The 17,701-nt window shown below is 40.5% G+C and overlaps 1 protein-coding gene across 2 annotated transcripts in view; it reads left to right on the top strand.

Annotated features, from left to right (window-relative positions):
• The window catches only part of EPM2A (EPM2A glucan phosphatase, laforin), a 78,397-nt gene extending 63,632 nt beyond the window's left edge, over positions 1-14,765 (top strand). For both annotated transcript variants that reach the window (XM_075203657.1, XM_075203656.1), the window contains one exon: positions 12,558-14,765. In XM_075203657.1, the coding sequence (XP_075059758.1) occupies positions 12,558-12,835 (278 nt within the window). In that variant the 3' untranslated portion in view covers positions 12,836-14,765. The remainder of the gene's footprint in view (positions 1-12,557) is intronic.
• Positions 14,766-17,701: the final 2,936 nt, after the last annotated feature.

The following is a 17,701-nucleotide window of genomic DNA, read 5'->3' as shown; positions in this document are numbered from 1 at the left end:
AACCTGGTCAGAGTGATGCTGAAGCCTTCACGGGCAGATGCCCACAAAAAACAAATAGGCCTTTTTCACTCCAGGGATTCCAGTATAATGTTAAGGGGTCCCTAAGAGTCTATAGGTAGCTTTTTACAGTTTATACCTTGATAAAGATAAACACATACAGGTTTTAGTTACAATTTTGGCCAAAAATTACAATTATAGAATTAGCCAGATGTGCTGGCAATTTAAATAAAAACTTCTACTTCTTATAAATACTTTTAACTCTACATACATGTCAAATACTAAGATGGGATCTATTATTTTGAATGCTTGAGTTTTCTAGAAGACAGGTGTTTCCATAATTTGGAGCACAATGCCTAAACTATACTAAATTACATCAAAAAATAACCCAATTGTTCTTCAACACTGAACCTTGTATTCATCTGCTTTGTTTACCAGTGCTCCTTACACTGATCATAGGAGGAATGTCTGGGTGACCATGTCAGTGTGTAGAAGATTATACTGATAAACAGCGACTTTTTGATTAATTGGTGTCCAAATATTGGATATCATACCTGAAGAAAGTGTAAATCAGAGATTTTACCTGTAAAATGCTTAAAATGTCAAAATATTTTAAATATTGGACATAGAAATATACCCTATATACAAAATGTTTCTAAATTTACCCAGTTTACATGACCTTAGAACACTTGGGAGCTTAGGCTCACCCTATGCCACCTCTATTGTAGCATTGTCAAAAGGACATGGTAGTAGCAGTCATATTGATAATGAGTTTCTTATAGATATAAATAATTACTGTCTCCTCCTTTTGCTCTGCATGGTCAGTAAGATTTACCATATGTAGAACTTTCTGAAAATTGTTCAGTTTCCTGTATGTCAATTTCCATGTTGCCTGCAGTGTTCAGAATCTTTAACACTACAATGAGATTCTAGGGGAATGTTTATTAAGTACATTGTACACTATGCTGAACTGAAGCATTGAGACTCATTAGCTAATGCACTTCTAATGCTCTGTTAGTTTTTTTTCTTGCGCTTTTTAACTAGTATTGTTTTTTCAAACCCAGGAGCCCTTATATTTAAAATATAAATTATTTACTGATCTAAACCAAGTCACCTTGTGTATATATTATCTGTATATTCACAATAAACTCAGGGCTTTCATATATATTGAACTATTTTGAGCTAGCGTGTGAAATGGGGTGACCATTGGTTCAGGCTGCCAGTGGAGATGAAATAAACTAATTTACTACTAATTATGTGTTGAAATGTTTAGTAATGCTTAGATGGAGTGGATGGATTATATTGTTTCTGTTGTGTTCAGGTCAGATCTATTGATGATGTGGCTGGGCTTGTTAATAGAAGTGATTTTGATGTGCAAAATATTCCATATAGCTTAGCTCATACTTGTTTTATACTGTAAACTAATAACTTTTTTCAGTTAAATAAACCAGCCAATATAGGTGACACGTACATTCCTAAAACGATTTCTGGAGAATTCTAATAAAGAAGTCGTATTAACTGTGATATTTTATACCAAATATCATGAGGCAAAACAATGTAGTGTCAGAGTTAGAGATGAGTAACATCACTACAAATATTTTCACAGATCATGTTTAGTCTATGATGAGGGATGAGGATGGTTAATCAGTTCTGTTGTGTGGCATGGTTGGGGTAGGACTTTGCCAAATTCTGCCAAATAAACATGCTAAATGTCATGGCCACATGCGACATGAGGTGAATATTTAGTGGACCCGTTTTTACAATTTTGTTGATCTCGTCAGTGAAAATTATCTGAGTTTTCTTTCTTATACTAAAGTTATAGAAGACATTTAAGTCATTTTTAATATGTTAAAGGTCATAGCGATTAATAGTGTTACTTTAATTCAGTTGTTTTTAACCTGTTGTTACCAATAGTCTAGGTTCCTAAGATTTCCCTAAATGAAATTTGAGTAGCTCTAATGAATGGATTGTTGAAGTAGTCCAAAGATAGTTATTAAATCACCTCTGTCACTTGAAGATCCCACATTGATACTATGACAAAATTGCCTTTTACATTTAAGTTCTTCAAACAGGTCTTTGTCTCCATTAGGGAAAAAGAATTATACATTTTTAGATTCTGTGCAATAACTTTTAAATCAAGCTGGAACTCTTGGTGATTAAGACATGAAAACATATTAGCTTTTTTCAACCCTTCCTAATGAGCATATAAAAAAGAAATCAATGCCGGCATCGATCATTCGTCTTGAACATTTTGTCTCAGTGGTATGTGCCATTCAACTTAAAAAATAAATTACTTTTATTTAGACCAATTTACTTCATTTGCCAGGCTATGGAACCATGACGACTTAAAAATATAAGAGAACAAAATATCAGAGAAATGAAAAAGAACGTAATGCTGTTTATGAGGAAATGTGATCAAGGTTGCTCTTCCACGTAACAAAAATAATATGCCTTCTAAAATAAAAATAAAGGTTTTCAAAATTACTTGCACAAACATGCAGCATGATCCAGTTTCTCAGTAGTAGCGCTAATGTGTGTGTGTGTAATATATATATATATATATATATATAGTTACTTTTTTACGTCACTTTTACATATGCTATATAAATAAATGATGCCGATGAGATATATATGTATATATACACATACACATATATATGTATGTATATATATATATATATATATATACACATGTATGTGTGTATATATATATATATATATATATATATATATGTATAGCTTTGTATATCTATATATAGATAGACAGCAGGGTGGCCCGGCATTGCGCGGGTCCGATTTGTAATGTGTAGCAGTTTTTATATCTTATTAAATTATTTGGTAAATAGACAAAAAATACTATTTAGAAAAAAATAGGCGTTGCTTTGTTGCGTTGTCCTTGTGTCATGTTGTCATGAGTTTTCCTCCCAGCAGTCAAACAATTGTTTATAACCCAAAACTGATGTTTTCAATATTTTTCGCTTTGTCGCATTGTCATGTTGTTGCTATGTGGTCTTATAGCTTACTTTTTCAATGCTAATAACTTTGAAAGATATGGCAGCTTCACCTTGAGAGCTGTGGAAGATATTCGTCAACAAACAAACTTCTTCTTATCTATCTGTCATGGCTGAAGCACTGGCAAAGTGACAAATGGTAGGTATATATGTCCCAGGCTGTCTGGTTTATATGCTTTTAGGCCCAAGGGTGTTAGGGTTCCCAGTGTGAAAATCACAGACAATAGTTGTACATGTAAACAAAGTGTCTTTATTATAATAAGAATTTCACAGGAATTTAATAGGTGCAGTCATTGGTTAAGTGTAGATACAGATATATAGGTATAGCTTGGGAGCTGGAAAGGCTGGATACCAGGATTACCAGGTGTAACTGATGGGATGTAGCCACAAAGGAGACTGAATACCAGGATAGTCAGGAGGCACAAGACACTGGATGTCAGGCACAAATGTGGAAGTACAGATGCAGGTTGCCAGGTTTAGCAGAAACTGGTGTCCAGGTATACAGATGAGGAACAGGCATAAGGAGACTGAACACCAGGATAGTCAGCAAGCATGAGGCACTGGATGTCAAGCACAAATGGGGAAGTGCAGATGCAGGTTACCAGGTTTAACCAGGTGACAGGAGGCAGCAGATGATCCACTGGAGAATCAGGCAAAGTTGAGTCAGGCAAGCCAGGGGTCATAATCCGAGATCCACAAAATACCAGAGAATAAGCAGGAGCAAGGTCAATCGTTGCTGAGATCTGGGTCACTAGAAATGGTGCAGGACGATGAAAAAAAAGCAAGAGTCAAAAGCCAGGGAGAAGTCAGGATCCAAACAGGACTATCACAGAAAGAAGCAGCAAAGACAAATAAACTGGCACTGGCCTTTTGGAAAAGGCAGTCTTAAGAATGCCAGAAACAGGTGAACATGATCCTGATATGATGATAAGGGCTTATACCTGGACAGTTTCTCCCTGTCTGCAAGGGGCTAACAGCAGGACCTCTTGTAGCACAGAGGTACTGCAGATCATATTCATATATAAAGACAGAGTCCTAACACAGGGAGATTGTTTGTGTTTGAGAAAAGCTTCCGGAGGAGTGTCTTCAGCTGCAGGAAAAGCTGGTAAGGGTCCCTGGAATATAAATGAAGAGAGAAGGCTGGGCTCCATTTATATGTCCCATTTTGGGTTTTCCAACCAGCCAGCAAGTGCTGGTAATCAGGAGTTGCACCTGCAAGGTGCTGCTAAAAGCTGTTAGGTAGTTTCCCCTGTCTCATTCAGATCTGGGGAGGAGGTTGGATGCTTCCTGAGAGATACTGCAAATGGTGACCAGTAAGTCCTGTATTTTGTATGTGTGTGAGACACAAGGTCCCTCACCTGGGAGAGGGTATTCCTGTGTTTAGTTAGTGCCGGCAAGCTGTTTATTTTAAAGTTATCTTAATGTGTTTTGATTAATAAAATTGGCTGAGGCCAGTAGTACCAAAACATTGTGACTTATCTGCTGCGGTACACTACCATCTACCCTATATATATATATATATATATATATATATATATATATATATATATATATATTTACAGTGACACAGTACCTGATTAAGGGTTTAGGTCACCCAAGGCTATTACCAGGGGAGGGCTGGCAAGTTTTAGACCAGGGGGCAAGACTCAACTCGGCAGCCTATTTTAAAGAAAAAAAATGCATGTGGCCCAGTGACCTATCCCAAGGTAGCTCACTATGGAACCAGCCCGGAGGGCAGATGCCCACCTGCCCCTCAGCCCAGACAGCCCCTCGCTATTACGCCCCCTGCGCCCCCTTGCCTTCTACTCCGGGCTATTATATAGTGGGCAAAAATGAACATGTCCTTAATTTAAAGTACTGCTTCCTTCATTCCACTCATCACCAACACAGAACAGCTGACAAATGAGTCAACTTTAATGAGGAACCCTATTGTTCATCTTTCTTCTTTTTATGTTTTTGAACTCACTTGTCTTTTTAATCGGATCAGAATAGTCTTTTTTCACTCATTTCATTTTCATTAAAGTCAGAACTGTATGGCAGAACCGAGGCAAAAAATTGCTAATGAGGGCGAAGTCTCTCCTATTCACAAGCACCCACCCAAGGATAACTTATTGTCATCAGCCACGGGAATACGTCAAGATTAAAACCTTACTACACTTTTCTTTCACATTTTCTTTTGGCTTTAGAGAACAACTATTCTCCTGTCACAATTTTGGCACCAAATATATATATATGTATATATATATATATATATATATATATATATATATATATATATATATATATATATATATATATATCTAAGGAGGAATCCACACACATTTTTACTATTTATTATTATTATTATTAATTTTTATTTATAGGGCGCCACAAAGTATCCGTAGCGCCGTACAAGGACAAACAATGGCACAGTACAAGGTGAAACAGCACAGTACAAGTAACAGTAAACACTATAACTCTGGGGGCTCAGGCACAGCAAGAAAGAGAGGGAGGGAGGGGAAAAGTGAGTACAGGCAGGTAACTATGGCCCAAGAGGGTGGGCACGGATGACAGGTTGAGAATCACTGAGGGGAGCGGAGAGAAGCGAGAGGAGACAGAGGGCAGAGGGACTGAGAGGAGATGAGCTGAGTAGCTGGAGAGCGCAGTTAAAAGTGATGGAAACAGAAGGTAGGAGAGCCCTGCTCAAAGGAGCGAACAATCTAAAGGGAGAGGAAGACAGACAGACACATGGATGAGACGGAGAGACGGGAGGAAGGGGGAGAAGGGAAGAAGGGATGAGAAAGAGAGGTAGCCGACCGGTGGGAGTTTAGGCATGAGACTGGAAGGCTTTAAGGAAAAGGTGGGTTTTTAATGTTCGTTTGAAAGAGGACAGATTACCGGAAGTTCTGATGGAGCGGGGGAGCTTGTTCCAATGGAGGGGAGCGGCGCGGGAGAAGTCTTGGATACGTGCGTGAGAGGAGGTAATCAGAGGGGAAGAGAGGCGACGATCGTTGGACGATCGCAGTGAGCGGGAGGGAGTGTGAATAGAGATAAGGTTAGAGATGTAGGGAGCAGTGGAGTTGGCGAGGGCCTTGTAAGTCAGAGTGAGGGGCTTAAAAAAGGATTCTGTAGGGGAAGGGGAGCCAGTGAAGGGCTTGGTAGAGTGGGGATACAGAGGTGGAACGGCGAGAGAGGAAAATAAGCCTAGCAGCGGCGTTAAGTACAGATGTAAGGGGAGCGAGATGAGAGAGGGGGAGGCCGATAAGGAGAAGGTTGCAGTAGTCCAAGCGGGAGATAATCAGAGAGTGGACGAGAGATTTGGTGGCATCCTGGGAGAGGAAGGGCCGAATGCGGGCAATGTTGCGAAGCTGGAAACGGCAGGATTTGGCGAGAGTGTGAATGTGAGGGGCAAAGGAGAGAGAGGAGTCAATAATGACACCTAGGCAGCAGAGTTGGGGAACAGGGGAGATAGATGAGTTGTCAACAGTGATGGAGAGGTCAGAGGGGAAGGAGGTACGAGAGGGAGGAAAGACAATGAGTTCAGTTTTAGCAAGATTGAGTTTAAGAAATCTAGAGGACATCCAGGAGGAGATGGCAGAGAGGCATGCGGATACCCTGGAAAGAAGGGAGGGAGAGAGATCAGGAGAGGAAAGGTAGAGTTCAGTGTCATCAGCATAAAGGTGGTACTTGAGGCCGAAGGAGCTGATGAGTGCACCCAGAGAAGAGGTGTATAGTGAGAATAGTAAGGGTCCAAGGACAGAGCCCAAATAGCCTACTATTTATGCATATTCATTCCTATTTTACTGAGACTTTACTATTACCGTCTCATTCTGAAGGTGCCTCTCTATTGACTGGTTTTATTATTGGCCCCATTAATTTTGGTTGCGCAACCACATGTCATATTGATTTTTATTTAGTCGATTAGCCGCGGCTGTTTGTATACCAATTTAGCTTTGGATTTTATGTTTCTATGTCATAGCTATGTAACAGAGTGATTTCACAGTGTTTTATTGTACAGCAGGTTTCTGGCTATTGCCAGTAATTTGTACTGGATATTTCTATATCTATATTAAATGTTTTGATTGATGTTCAGTGCCTCTTCTGATTCTTCAAGAGACCTCCACTAATTATTAATTTTCGTACTCATCCAGCAGCGCAACCCTCATTTTTCTGTATATATATATATATATATATATATATATATATATATATATATAAATATTACAGATGCTCAGGCTCGGTTCCCAGAGAACCGAACACACCCAAACTTAGCAGATCCGAGGGCATGCGAAAGTACCGAGCTGACTCGGCTTGGTACTTCCGCTCGCCCTCGGAATTGAAAACGAGGCAAAACGTCATTGTTACGTCGTTGGATCTCGGATATCACAAGCTTTGGATTCTGTAAGTACCGCCCACCACGGTGATCCAGCGCCATTTCACAGAGTGACACAGAAAGGCTAGCACAGTTCTTGGCAGTCTCTAGTGCAGTTGGGCAGCATCATAGGTAGAAAAGAAAGAGGGGTATAGCAGGAGAGCTGAAATAGAAATAATATGTGTGGCAGGCTTGGTCTTCTAAACTGCAGTCACATTGTATTGTGCTATATAGGTAACACACAAAGAGGAGAGCTCCATTGCTAATTGTCATTGCTGAAATAGAAATAATAGATCTGGCAGGCTTGGTCTTCTAATTCTGCAGTCTTTGTTTGAAAGTGTATGAAAATAATATTGTGACCTGTGAGGTGGTCAAAATTGCTTGCAAATGACTTGAAATTAGTGTTATTGAGGTTAATAATAATGTAGGAGGGAAAAAAAGCAAAAATATGTGATTTTAGCAAAAAAAAAAAGGATTTTAGATAAAATAAATAAATCGGGATCCAAACTCAAAACCAGAGCAAAAACACGAAGTTAATCCAGATCCAAAACCAGAACACGGGGGTCAGTGAACATCTCTAATATATATATATACACATATATAATGTATATATATGTGTGTACTAGTTGCTTATAGATCTGGAAATTTTCGGCCTGATTTAATGATTCAAAAAGGAACATAAAAAGCAATTTTGTGCGTACAATCCGCAAAATCACTCTGCGCATGCCCAGAACCGACTCATACACCACAGGGCAGAGCACCATTCAATTCATCTTCAAGCGCAAAGGACACTTAATACAGCCTTAAATTTCAGGTAGGGAAAGGGGTGGGGAAGGAGCGTTTGCCTGTAGTCAATGTACGGTAAGGGATGCCAACCTCGAGTGCATGCAGCAACATCCAATCCAAGCTCTGGGCATCTCAAAGGTATTTTTTTAGCTGTATCTCTTGCTCCAGCTACGGGTCTACAGGTCTAATCTAAGTGCTGATTGTTAGTAATGATAGCTGAGTATGTATGCTATTATATGTGTTTGCAATTAGGAGCAACTGTAAAAATGTATTTTATGTACAATAGATATTCATAACATACTAATACTAATAATTGTATGTCAATGAAGAAAAAAAAATGTTTTTATTTTTTTAATGTTTTATCATTATTGACTATATTATCAACAGGTGACATTATTTGAATAGTTTTTTTCTGTGTGTTCTTTTGTGAATTTATATTCCACATATGTATTGGAAGTATCCTGCAGTGTCTTGTCTAATAGAGCAGAGTAGACCTACACCTGTATTCATCACCAGTCGTATCTTCACATCTGTTTCTTGTTGAATTTGGTCAATTAGATACCCAATTTCCGTGGCTTTTAAAACAAATGCGCTCCGTATGCGTGATGATCAGACTAAGTAACTTTAAAGGGGTAATAGTTATAGATCCATACTTTTTTGGGAAGGATAAGGTCTGTGGGAGAGTCAGTAAAATGACACTGATTTAGAAGGAAAGATAATATATCCTTTAATTAAACTGAAGACAATCACTTTGTTTATGTCTAAGCTGGAAGGCTTTCATATTGGCAACTAGCTCAGACAAACATTAACTATGACACTTAGGCAAAAATGGGTAATAATACCCATTGCTCAGAGCGGTAAGGTCACAATTATCAACTACCTCAGAGTAAGCAAGCCCACGGCCAGAGCTGTAACTAGACATTTTAGTGCCCTGGGCAATGCAGGGCATTGCGCCCCAACTTCCTGCACTTGCGCGGGAATGCACTGGGGACACAGGGGACATACCTACCTGTTGCTGCTATGGGTGTCTTAAGCTAAGTTCCTGCTTGGCCAGATCCTGGAATGTTGGGGCCTTGCTTGGAAAAAAGATAGTTACTATTCACTTCCTGAAAATTTGAGCAATAACTAAACACCTGGCCACCCTAACTCCAACTGGGCCAAAATGAAATTGTTAGCTTTTTTTGTTCAATAAACAGACCTCTTAAATCAGCCCAAGAATTTAATTGATAGCATTCACATTTAATAAATATGCATATTTTGCCACAACCAGTCCTGACATTAAATTAGTTGCATTTCCATTGAATTAATAGATCTAGTTCACCCCTCACCAGCCCCAACATTAAATTAATAGCATTTCCATTTAGTAAGCAGAAATACCACCAACCCTTTTGCACTGATATTAAATTAGTTGCATTCCCATTTAATTAACAGACCGATTTCTTTCCCAACCAGCCCCAACATTAAGCGAATAGCACTCCCATTTAATTTATAGACCTATTTTTCCCCTCATCATCCCTAGCATTAAATTAATAGCATTCCCAATTAATAAACAAACATACTCCCCCTCACCAACCCGACATTAAATTACTAACATTCACATTTAATAAACCAACCAATTTCACCCCTCACCAGCCCTGAGATCAATAGCATTCACATGTAATACAAAGGCCTATTTCCCCAACCAGTCCCACAATTAAATGATTGGCTTTCAAATTTCCACCACATTTACTAGATATTACTATTACAAATAAATACAACTACACCTTTTTGAAGGAATCTCCACCCCTTCTCTCCAAACCCCAGTCCCCTCCTCCCCCTGTTCTCTCCAGCCCCCTCATTGCTACTGTTCACTCCAGACTCCTTTCTGCCCCTTCTCTCCAGCCCCCTCTCCCCCTGTTCTCACCAGCCCCCTCATTGCCACTGTTAACTCCACCCCCCTTTCCACCCCTTCTCTCCAGCCCCCTCTCCCCCTGTTCTCTTCAGCCCCTCCTCCCCCTATTCTTTCAAGTCCCCTCATCGCCACTGTTCACTCCAGCTCCCTCTCCCCACTTCTTTACAGCCCCTCCCACCCTCTTCTTTCCAGCCCCCTCTTGACCCCTGTTCTTTACAGCCCCCTCTCCCCCCTATTCTTACCACACACATCCCAACCACCACCACCATTCTCTCTAACCTTTACAGGGATTTAAGTACCTTAAGGCTTTTCTTCTTCTCTTATCTCTGCGTCTTCTTCCAGCTTCTACTTGTTGTCATATTCTTGTTTTGTCTTCTTGCTCTACCTTCTACCTGCTGCTTCTTGTTTCCATGCTGGTTCCTCTATATAGCGTCCTGATGTCAAGTTTGTATGTCAGCTAAACTTCAGTCATCAAGGAGCAGTTAGCTGAGTGCCTTGATCTTTGTGCTGGCTCCCTGTCAATGAGAGATTACAGCCCTGTGGTGCATGCCATGGGGCTTAATATCCATCCTGGGGGGCTGCATATAGCATTGCGCCCATAGGCCTTGTGCCATGGGTGGCTGCAGTGCCTTCATTACGTCTCCGCCCATAGCAGGCCTTCTCTCAAGTTCATTGCTGGATGGTCTTCATCTCTATTCCTCGCATTGTCATGGGAGGTATACATCAAGAAGACCAAATAAACCAAACGTACATAGCAAGTGCTCCTATATAAAGATTGTCACATAGGTATCCAGAAACAAGACAATGTATATAATGGCATTATATATAGTTACTTTTATATAAGTAATATATATAATGCATGGGTACCAATTGTAATAAAATGCCATAAAAGGGATAATAAGCCTTAAGCATTTCTTAAAATAGGGAAAACAGTTAGCAGAACCATTTAATAAGCTTGTAAGGCAACAATACTGTTAGGTATGTGCATAGCTTAAAAAATAAGATAAGAATTAACACAGTAAAGCCTTCTGTACTTTTTAAACCATGAGTTACAAATTTATAACAATGAATGTGGCCTGCTACAAAGAATATTGATTTCTGTTCAGTGCAACATTTTAACCTACCAATACTGGGCAGATAGAATCCAGTAGAGCGAAGTCTATAGTCACAAATTAAAACACAATATAGTAAACTAAAATGAATATGCCACTTGTTTGGACATTCAGCTGAAATAATGTGACAGACACACAATGTGAAAAGCACCTTTTAATTTTTTATTTTTTTTAAAATGAACAAATTAGGAATTAGATAATGAGCTAATCTGATTTATCTGAAAAACAATGGAATAATAGCATGCTTTCTGGACAATAAAAAAAAGTATTTACATGCAGGGCCGGATTAACCCGAGGTCTAACTGCACTATAGCCCAAGGGCCTCGGGCATCCAGGGGGCCCTTCAAAGTCCTCAGCAGCATTATTGATCATGACGGGGGCGCCCCCAGCCCGATCAATGCTGCTGAGCACTGTCAGTGCAGTCCTCCGTCCCCGGAGCCGCTCAGTAATCTGCTTACTGAGGAGATCTTGCGAGAGTTCGTGAACTCTCGCGAGATCTCCTCAGTAAGGAGCTTACAGCACGCCGCGGAAGGAGGACTGCACTGACCGGTAAGTGCTTGGGGGGGAGGAGCTCACGGCGGGCGGCTCACATTGGGGGCCTCACAGGGGAATGGAGGGCCCCTTAGCCCAGGGGCCTCCATTCCCTTAATCCGGCCCTGTTTACATGAGATTGCCAGTGATCTTTGTAAGAGGGGACAAAGACCTACAAATTGGAATGTGAGAGAAGAGTGTGAGGGCATGAAATGAGCAACAGTTATAGACAGTGTAGTCTTAGATTTCATTTGTAGACTTATTACTAGAGAGAGGTTGTGGTCAGAGGTATAATAACAGTGTACAGAACTTTCCATATTTGAGACAACCCCTTAATATAACCAGCCTATTATAGTTATTGGATGGAAACCCCCTCCAACCCATTGCTTGAACTGGGAGCCTTTTGCATTACTCAGTAACACAATCTGTCCAGTCCTCTTCAGTAATGTTATATTGAAGGGGATTTGACTGATTGAATTCAGCTGTGTGAGGATCAACCCCTCCTATTTACTACATTGTTGGGTGGGGTTCAAGATTAATTAAGGGGTTTGTCCAAAAGTGGTAAAATGATTACTAGGGACTCCGTGGTGGATATTATTAAAACAAGCGGACTGAAGATCAGTAATTTATGGAAACAAGAGTTATTGGGCACATGTGGCAAAACAAGGGCAAGAGAACATTTCATGCTGGACAGAGAAATTTTATGTGAGACCAGCTTTCGGAAGAAATGCAAGATGATATCGTTTATAGTCCTCTACAATACACGTACAGTGAGACTTTTCTAAAGTTAGCTACAGTAGTTTTGATGGAAGTTGAAATACTCATAATGTAAATCTGTAAGCTCTTTTGGGATAATACTTTGTTTCTGTTTTCAATAGGCAGAGTCCGGATGCTACCACAAGCTGTATACCTCTTGTTTGGGCTTTTGGAAAACGGCCACAATGTTTATATTCATTGCAATGCGGGGGTTGGCAGATCTACTGCTGCAGTATGTGGTTTTCTCATGTATGTGATTGGTTGGAGCCTCCGAAAGGTGCAGTACTTTCTTGCCTCAAGAAGACCAGTCGTGTACATTGACGAAGAAGCGTTGACACGCGCTGAGGAAGATTTCCATCAGAAGTTTGGTCAGCTCCGTTCTACTGTGTGTAGAATGTAAGACAGACTTGCGCAACACATTGACACAAACAGTTCAGTTGCACTATGTTTTGAAACCCTCATTATTTCATTACTGGAAGTTATTATAAAGTACAATATGTTAAAAGTAATTAAAATAAAACTAATCTTTTTCAGCCTGATGCCCCCATTTAAGCAATTCAGTATTTATTTTTAACTTGTACAAATGTCAGTTAGAAAGATATGCTGGCAACGAAATCTGAAGTCTTATTATATATATATATATATATATATATATATATATATAAGCTGCGTGATTGGGTACAGGAACATGCGGGACCGTCCCCTTGGGTGGCCCCATTAGAGGAGAAAGAAGCTGATCACCGGCATTTGATGAAAAGAAGCAAAACAAAATAAACGCAGCTTGTTAGTGTGCTGCGCTGCGCCCCCCAGGACTCAGCGCCCCAGGCTGCAGCCTGATCAGCCTGATATATATATATATTTCAATTTAAAACAATGCAGAAAAAAATATTCATAACAAAAATGGTATGCTATCACAGGCCATGAAGGTTTTCCACAACATGCATAGATATTAAAACTAAATAAATCTGAAATCATCTTGTTTGTGCTGCAAGAACCTGAACATGTTGAAAATTACTTTTTAAACAGTTCTTCAAACTGATTATTCTTGATTTCATTTCCTGATTTAATTCTGAGATATAAAATCTGTTTATGTTTGTTTTTCTGATTCCGTTTTCTGACTTACATTTCAACTGATTTACTTTCACATGTCAGCATGGTAGAAGGCTGGTCCATCATATGTAATAATTCAAATCCACACACCTATTATGGAAAAGCATTGTGGACGTGTATGTGGTCTGATTTTGTGTTGGCTCTGTAACAGCTTCCACTTGAAGCCAGATAAATTCCTAGAACAAGGTAGGAGAGAGGTCTTCACCTACAGCAAGTCACCTTCCCTGTAGAGAGCGGCATTCTCCCAGGTACTCAGATGCCCCCAGGACTTATACTCAGAGTAGTAAGTGTAACCCCCTGTTTCTGTGTGCAGTATTGGGATGATGCATAGGTGGGTAATGCACCTCCTTGCTTAAGCTTTCCTCTGCCCTAGCTAGCTTTCGGGTGTGTGCATAAGCCACTGGAGGGCCCCCAAACATGCAGGTTTTACATCAATGTCTCTTAAGTGTGTTGACACAGGTGATGGTAATTTGGGGTGCAGTGCAAACAAATATCTCAATAATTTGGTGTCAGACCATCTCTATCATAAAATAAATCCTTTCTATACATGACTCATTACACCTGTTCAAAACTTAGTTGTAGATGAGAAATCAGGTATATACAGCTCCTCTCGTCCTGCACAAAAGGGTCAAAAGAGTCAATACGAATATGGTTACAATATACATCTTCTGAAATTCTTCGTTCACAAACTGAGACTTTCAGTGTAGACCACTCATTTACATGTTTCAGTCTCTTCGTGCTTTCCATTAGCAGACATGCGTTTACTGCGATAACAGTTACTCCATAGCTGACTGTTAATATATTTCCCACATTTGGGAACAGCTTCTGTCACATATATTGTGTTCTCTTACTACTAATACAATCTCAGATTTCCTCTCTGCATCATAGTTACTCACACCTCCTTTGTGGGACCTATAATACCCTCTCTGGTGTCCTCTCTACCCTTGTGGGTCTCACACAGGCTCTTTAGTAATCTCCCTCCATACATGGGAATTCCATATAGTAGATCCTCACTGCTGCAAATCTTCCTCTTGGCTCCACGCTGCTGCATTCAGGGACCTAGTTTATTAATATGGAACTCCTTCCCAGGGACGCACGGAGGATTGTCGGGGGGGGGGGGGGTTGTTCCCCCCGACCCAAAAAAACCAACCCGCGCGAGAGCTACTGCGCATGCGCGGCAGCAGCTCCGTTTAGGCAGCGCTGTCTTATACAGCAGCCGCGGCGCTGTCAAAGAAGCGTCCGCGGCGGTGCTGTATACACTACAGCACCGCCGCGGACGCTTCTTTGACAGCGCCGCGGCTGCTGTATGAGACAGTGCCGCTATAGTGGACATTTAGTTAGCGCAGGGGGGGGTTTCTGGAGACTCAGAAACCCCTCCTGCGTGCGCCACTGTTCCCCTTTCATCAATGTAGCCATGCTGCTTTGGGCAATGACTCCGCTCTTTGGCTTGGGGACTCTTTCCTCCCTATTCTAATATTGAGTTTCTGGCTTCTCCTTTAGAGATCCCTCGTTATGTGGCTTTATTTACTAAATAATTCAGACCTCATGGCAGGAGTCGAGCACCTCCCTTGCTGGCAATGCCAGGGGATCCTTGGTCCTCCTCCCCACTGTCTCGAGTCTTTTATAGACTTGGGTCCCATGTGATCTCTACTTCTGTCAGCGCTAGGATTGACGCGACTGCCTTATCTGTGGCCACTCCTCCTTTGTGAGGCCCACACCTCTGCACAGCTCTCTGTGTCCCTCACATGCAGACACTTGGAGCGTGTCTTAAGATAACGCAGCAGGGCATGTTACATAAGAGTTTATCTAAGTATTAGGTAGCAATGGAGTATTAAGACTGTAAGTAACTGATAGACAGTGTAGTAGTACACTAAGTGCTATACAAAAAAATTAACTAGGGAGAAATTCATATGATCAAGGGTGGTGAGCAAGAATAACAGGAAGCACGCCATAGGACATAGATGGCAGCAAGCACGGAGGTCCAGAAACAAAGCTAAGGGTCTAAGACAGGCAGCAGACAAAGAATAGGGACAAGCTAATGTCTGCCAACAGGTATCGGCAAGTTCAACAGAACAGCAGGCTTCACGAAAGATAGGGCACAAACGCTAAGACCTCCCTGTCTTTTAAACTTATGAGTGCCAATCAGAGCGCTTCATGAAGAGCGAGCCCCCTCCCCTGTAGTAATTGGTAATTGCTGTCATGTGACTAATCCCTGAACAGAGCGTCCCGGCTGTTTGGCATCCAGCTGGGACAGAAGAGGCAGAAACAAGCATTCACTAACAGGAAGTAGCATCCCAGCAGCCTAGCAACAGATGGGACAAAGAGTCAGACTGAGTACAGTGGTTCATAACAGGCTGTGAGAGTATAAAATAATTGATAGTTATTAAGATGTACAAATATGTGAAATGCCTTAAAAAAACTATACAGAACTACGCTTTGAAGAAAAAAACAGATGCTTCCTATGAAACAGACAGCAGCAGGAATCCAGACTGAAGGAAGCAGCTGGCAGGAAAAGCATGTAATGCTGAACAGAGGATGTGGGCTTATATGTATATTTGCTGAGCTAAAGAGATTTCCTTATATGTCCTTGTCGTTAACCAGTTAATGCTGGTCACTATGTATAATAAAGGATCAGCTTGCATGGACCCTCAGAGCTGATTTTGAAACTGCAACACCTCGTTTGTGTTTCATTTCTCCCCTTTGCTGTCGACGGCAAAATACCACATAGGAAATCAGGTTATCAGAGATTGATAGTAGGGGCACCAAGCCTCGGTACCCCGACAAGGCTCATGGCAGGTTTGGATGAAGCTTAAAGGTGCTGTAATCTTGTATGCCCCTGCTCTGTGTATGCTCTGTTTTACTCATTGTCCAACATTGGAAAGCACTGTGACACCTTTAAAATCAATAATAATAATAATAATAATAGCCTGAAACATGGTTTTCGACTAATTATGTCTAGAACAGCGCATTATATCCTAGACATAGTTTCATTGTAACTCACCGTACAATCTATGAGCATAATTAAAAGGATGTGTTTGCTTCCACCCCTTTTCCAGATATAATTTTCATACCTTAGAGTTCTCTTGAAGCCGTTAATGATTTTACATCCCTGATGTCTCACATCCCTTTCACTAGACCGTAGTCCCTTTTTCACTTGAGAGATTTATCAGAGATGAATACATTAACAGAAGCACTTTAAAAGGAGATAATGGCATTATGGGGCTGAGAATAAGCAAACAATAATACTCTAGGAAATTCTAACATCAGCCAACTGGATTAGAAACTCAACTCCAGTACTGCAACATGAATATTAATATTTATTCTCCTCTTACTATATACATTAGGCAAATATAGAGAAGAAATGTAAAAATAGTAATGTGTCGTTTATGGTAGTTTTGCACATGTTCATATTAACAGATTATTGGTAGACGTTGCACTGACATTTTTGGGGGATATTACAGGTGCCTGGTATCCACTTACAAAAATATTGTTCAAAAGATGCTCACAAAGTAAAGAAAAACGTTAGTACCACTTGCCAGTAAGCAGTTTATAGTCTATTAATAGTTTAAAAAGTTTAAGAGGGTAGGATTTGTGTATACCATACTTGTATGTACATAATATATAAGCTATGCAAATATAAGTAATGTAATGCATAGTTTTGCCCAAAAAAATAAGGGTGCAATGTGCCCATGAATATTCTCTATTGCACTCAGTGTTCCTATAGTATTATGCATTTTCAATGTGAAATCTCTTCCCTGAAATCATCTGCTTGCCCAACCAAACCCAAATTATTCAGTTCAAATACTGTATTTGCATGGTGGCCTAGTGGTTAGCACTTCTGCCTCACAGCACTGGGGTCGTGAGTTCAATGGCCTTATCTATGTGGAGTTTGTATGTTCTCCCTGTGTTTCCCTGGCTTTCCTCTGGGCACACCGGTTTGCTCCCACACGTCAAAAAACAAAGTGACCCTAGTGTGTGTGTGAGTGTTAGGGAATTTAGATTGTAAGCTCCATTGGGGCAGGGACTGATGTGAGTGACAAATATTCTCTGTTCAGCGCTGTGGATTTAGTGGCGCTATATATGATAAAGAAGCATTGTTTCATTATAGTTAATCTGTAACACTGTGAGCTATACTGTAAAGTTAATTATGTACCTC

The sequence above is a fragment of the Mixophyes fleayi genome, chromosome 3, assembly GCF_038048845.1.
Source record: "Mixophyes fleayi isolate aMixFle1 chromosome 3, aMixFle1.hap1, whole genome shotgun sequence".
Classification (NCBI taxonomy): domain Eukaryota; kingdom Metazoa; phylum Chordata; class Amphibia; order Anura; family Limnodynastidae; genus Mixophyes; species Mixophyes fleayi.
Note: the sequence above shows the minus strand (reverse complement) of the source record. Positions and strands in the feature narration are given on the sequence as shown.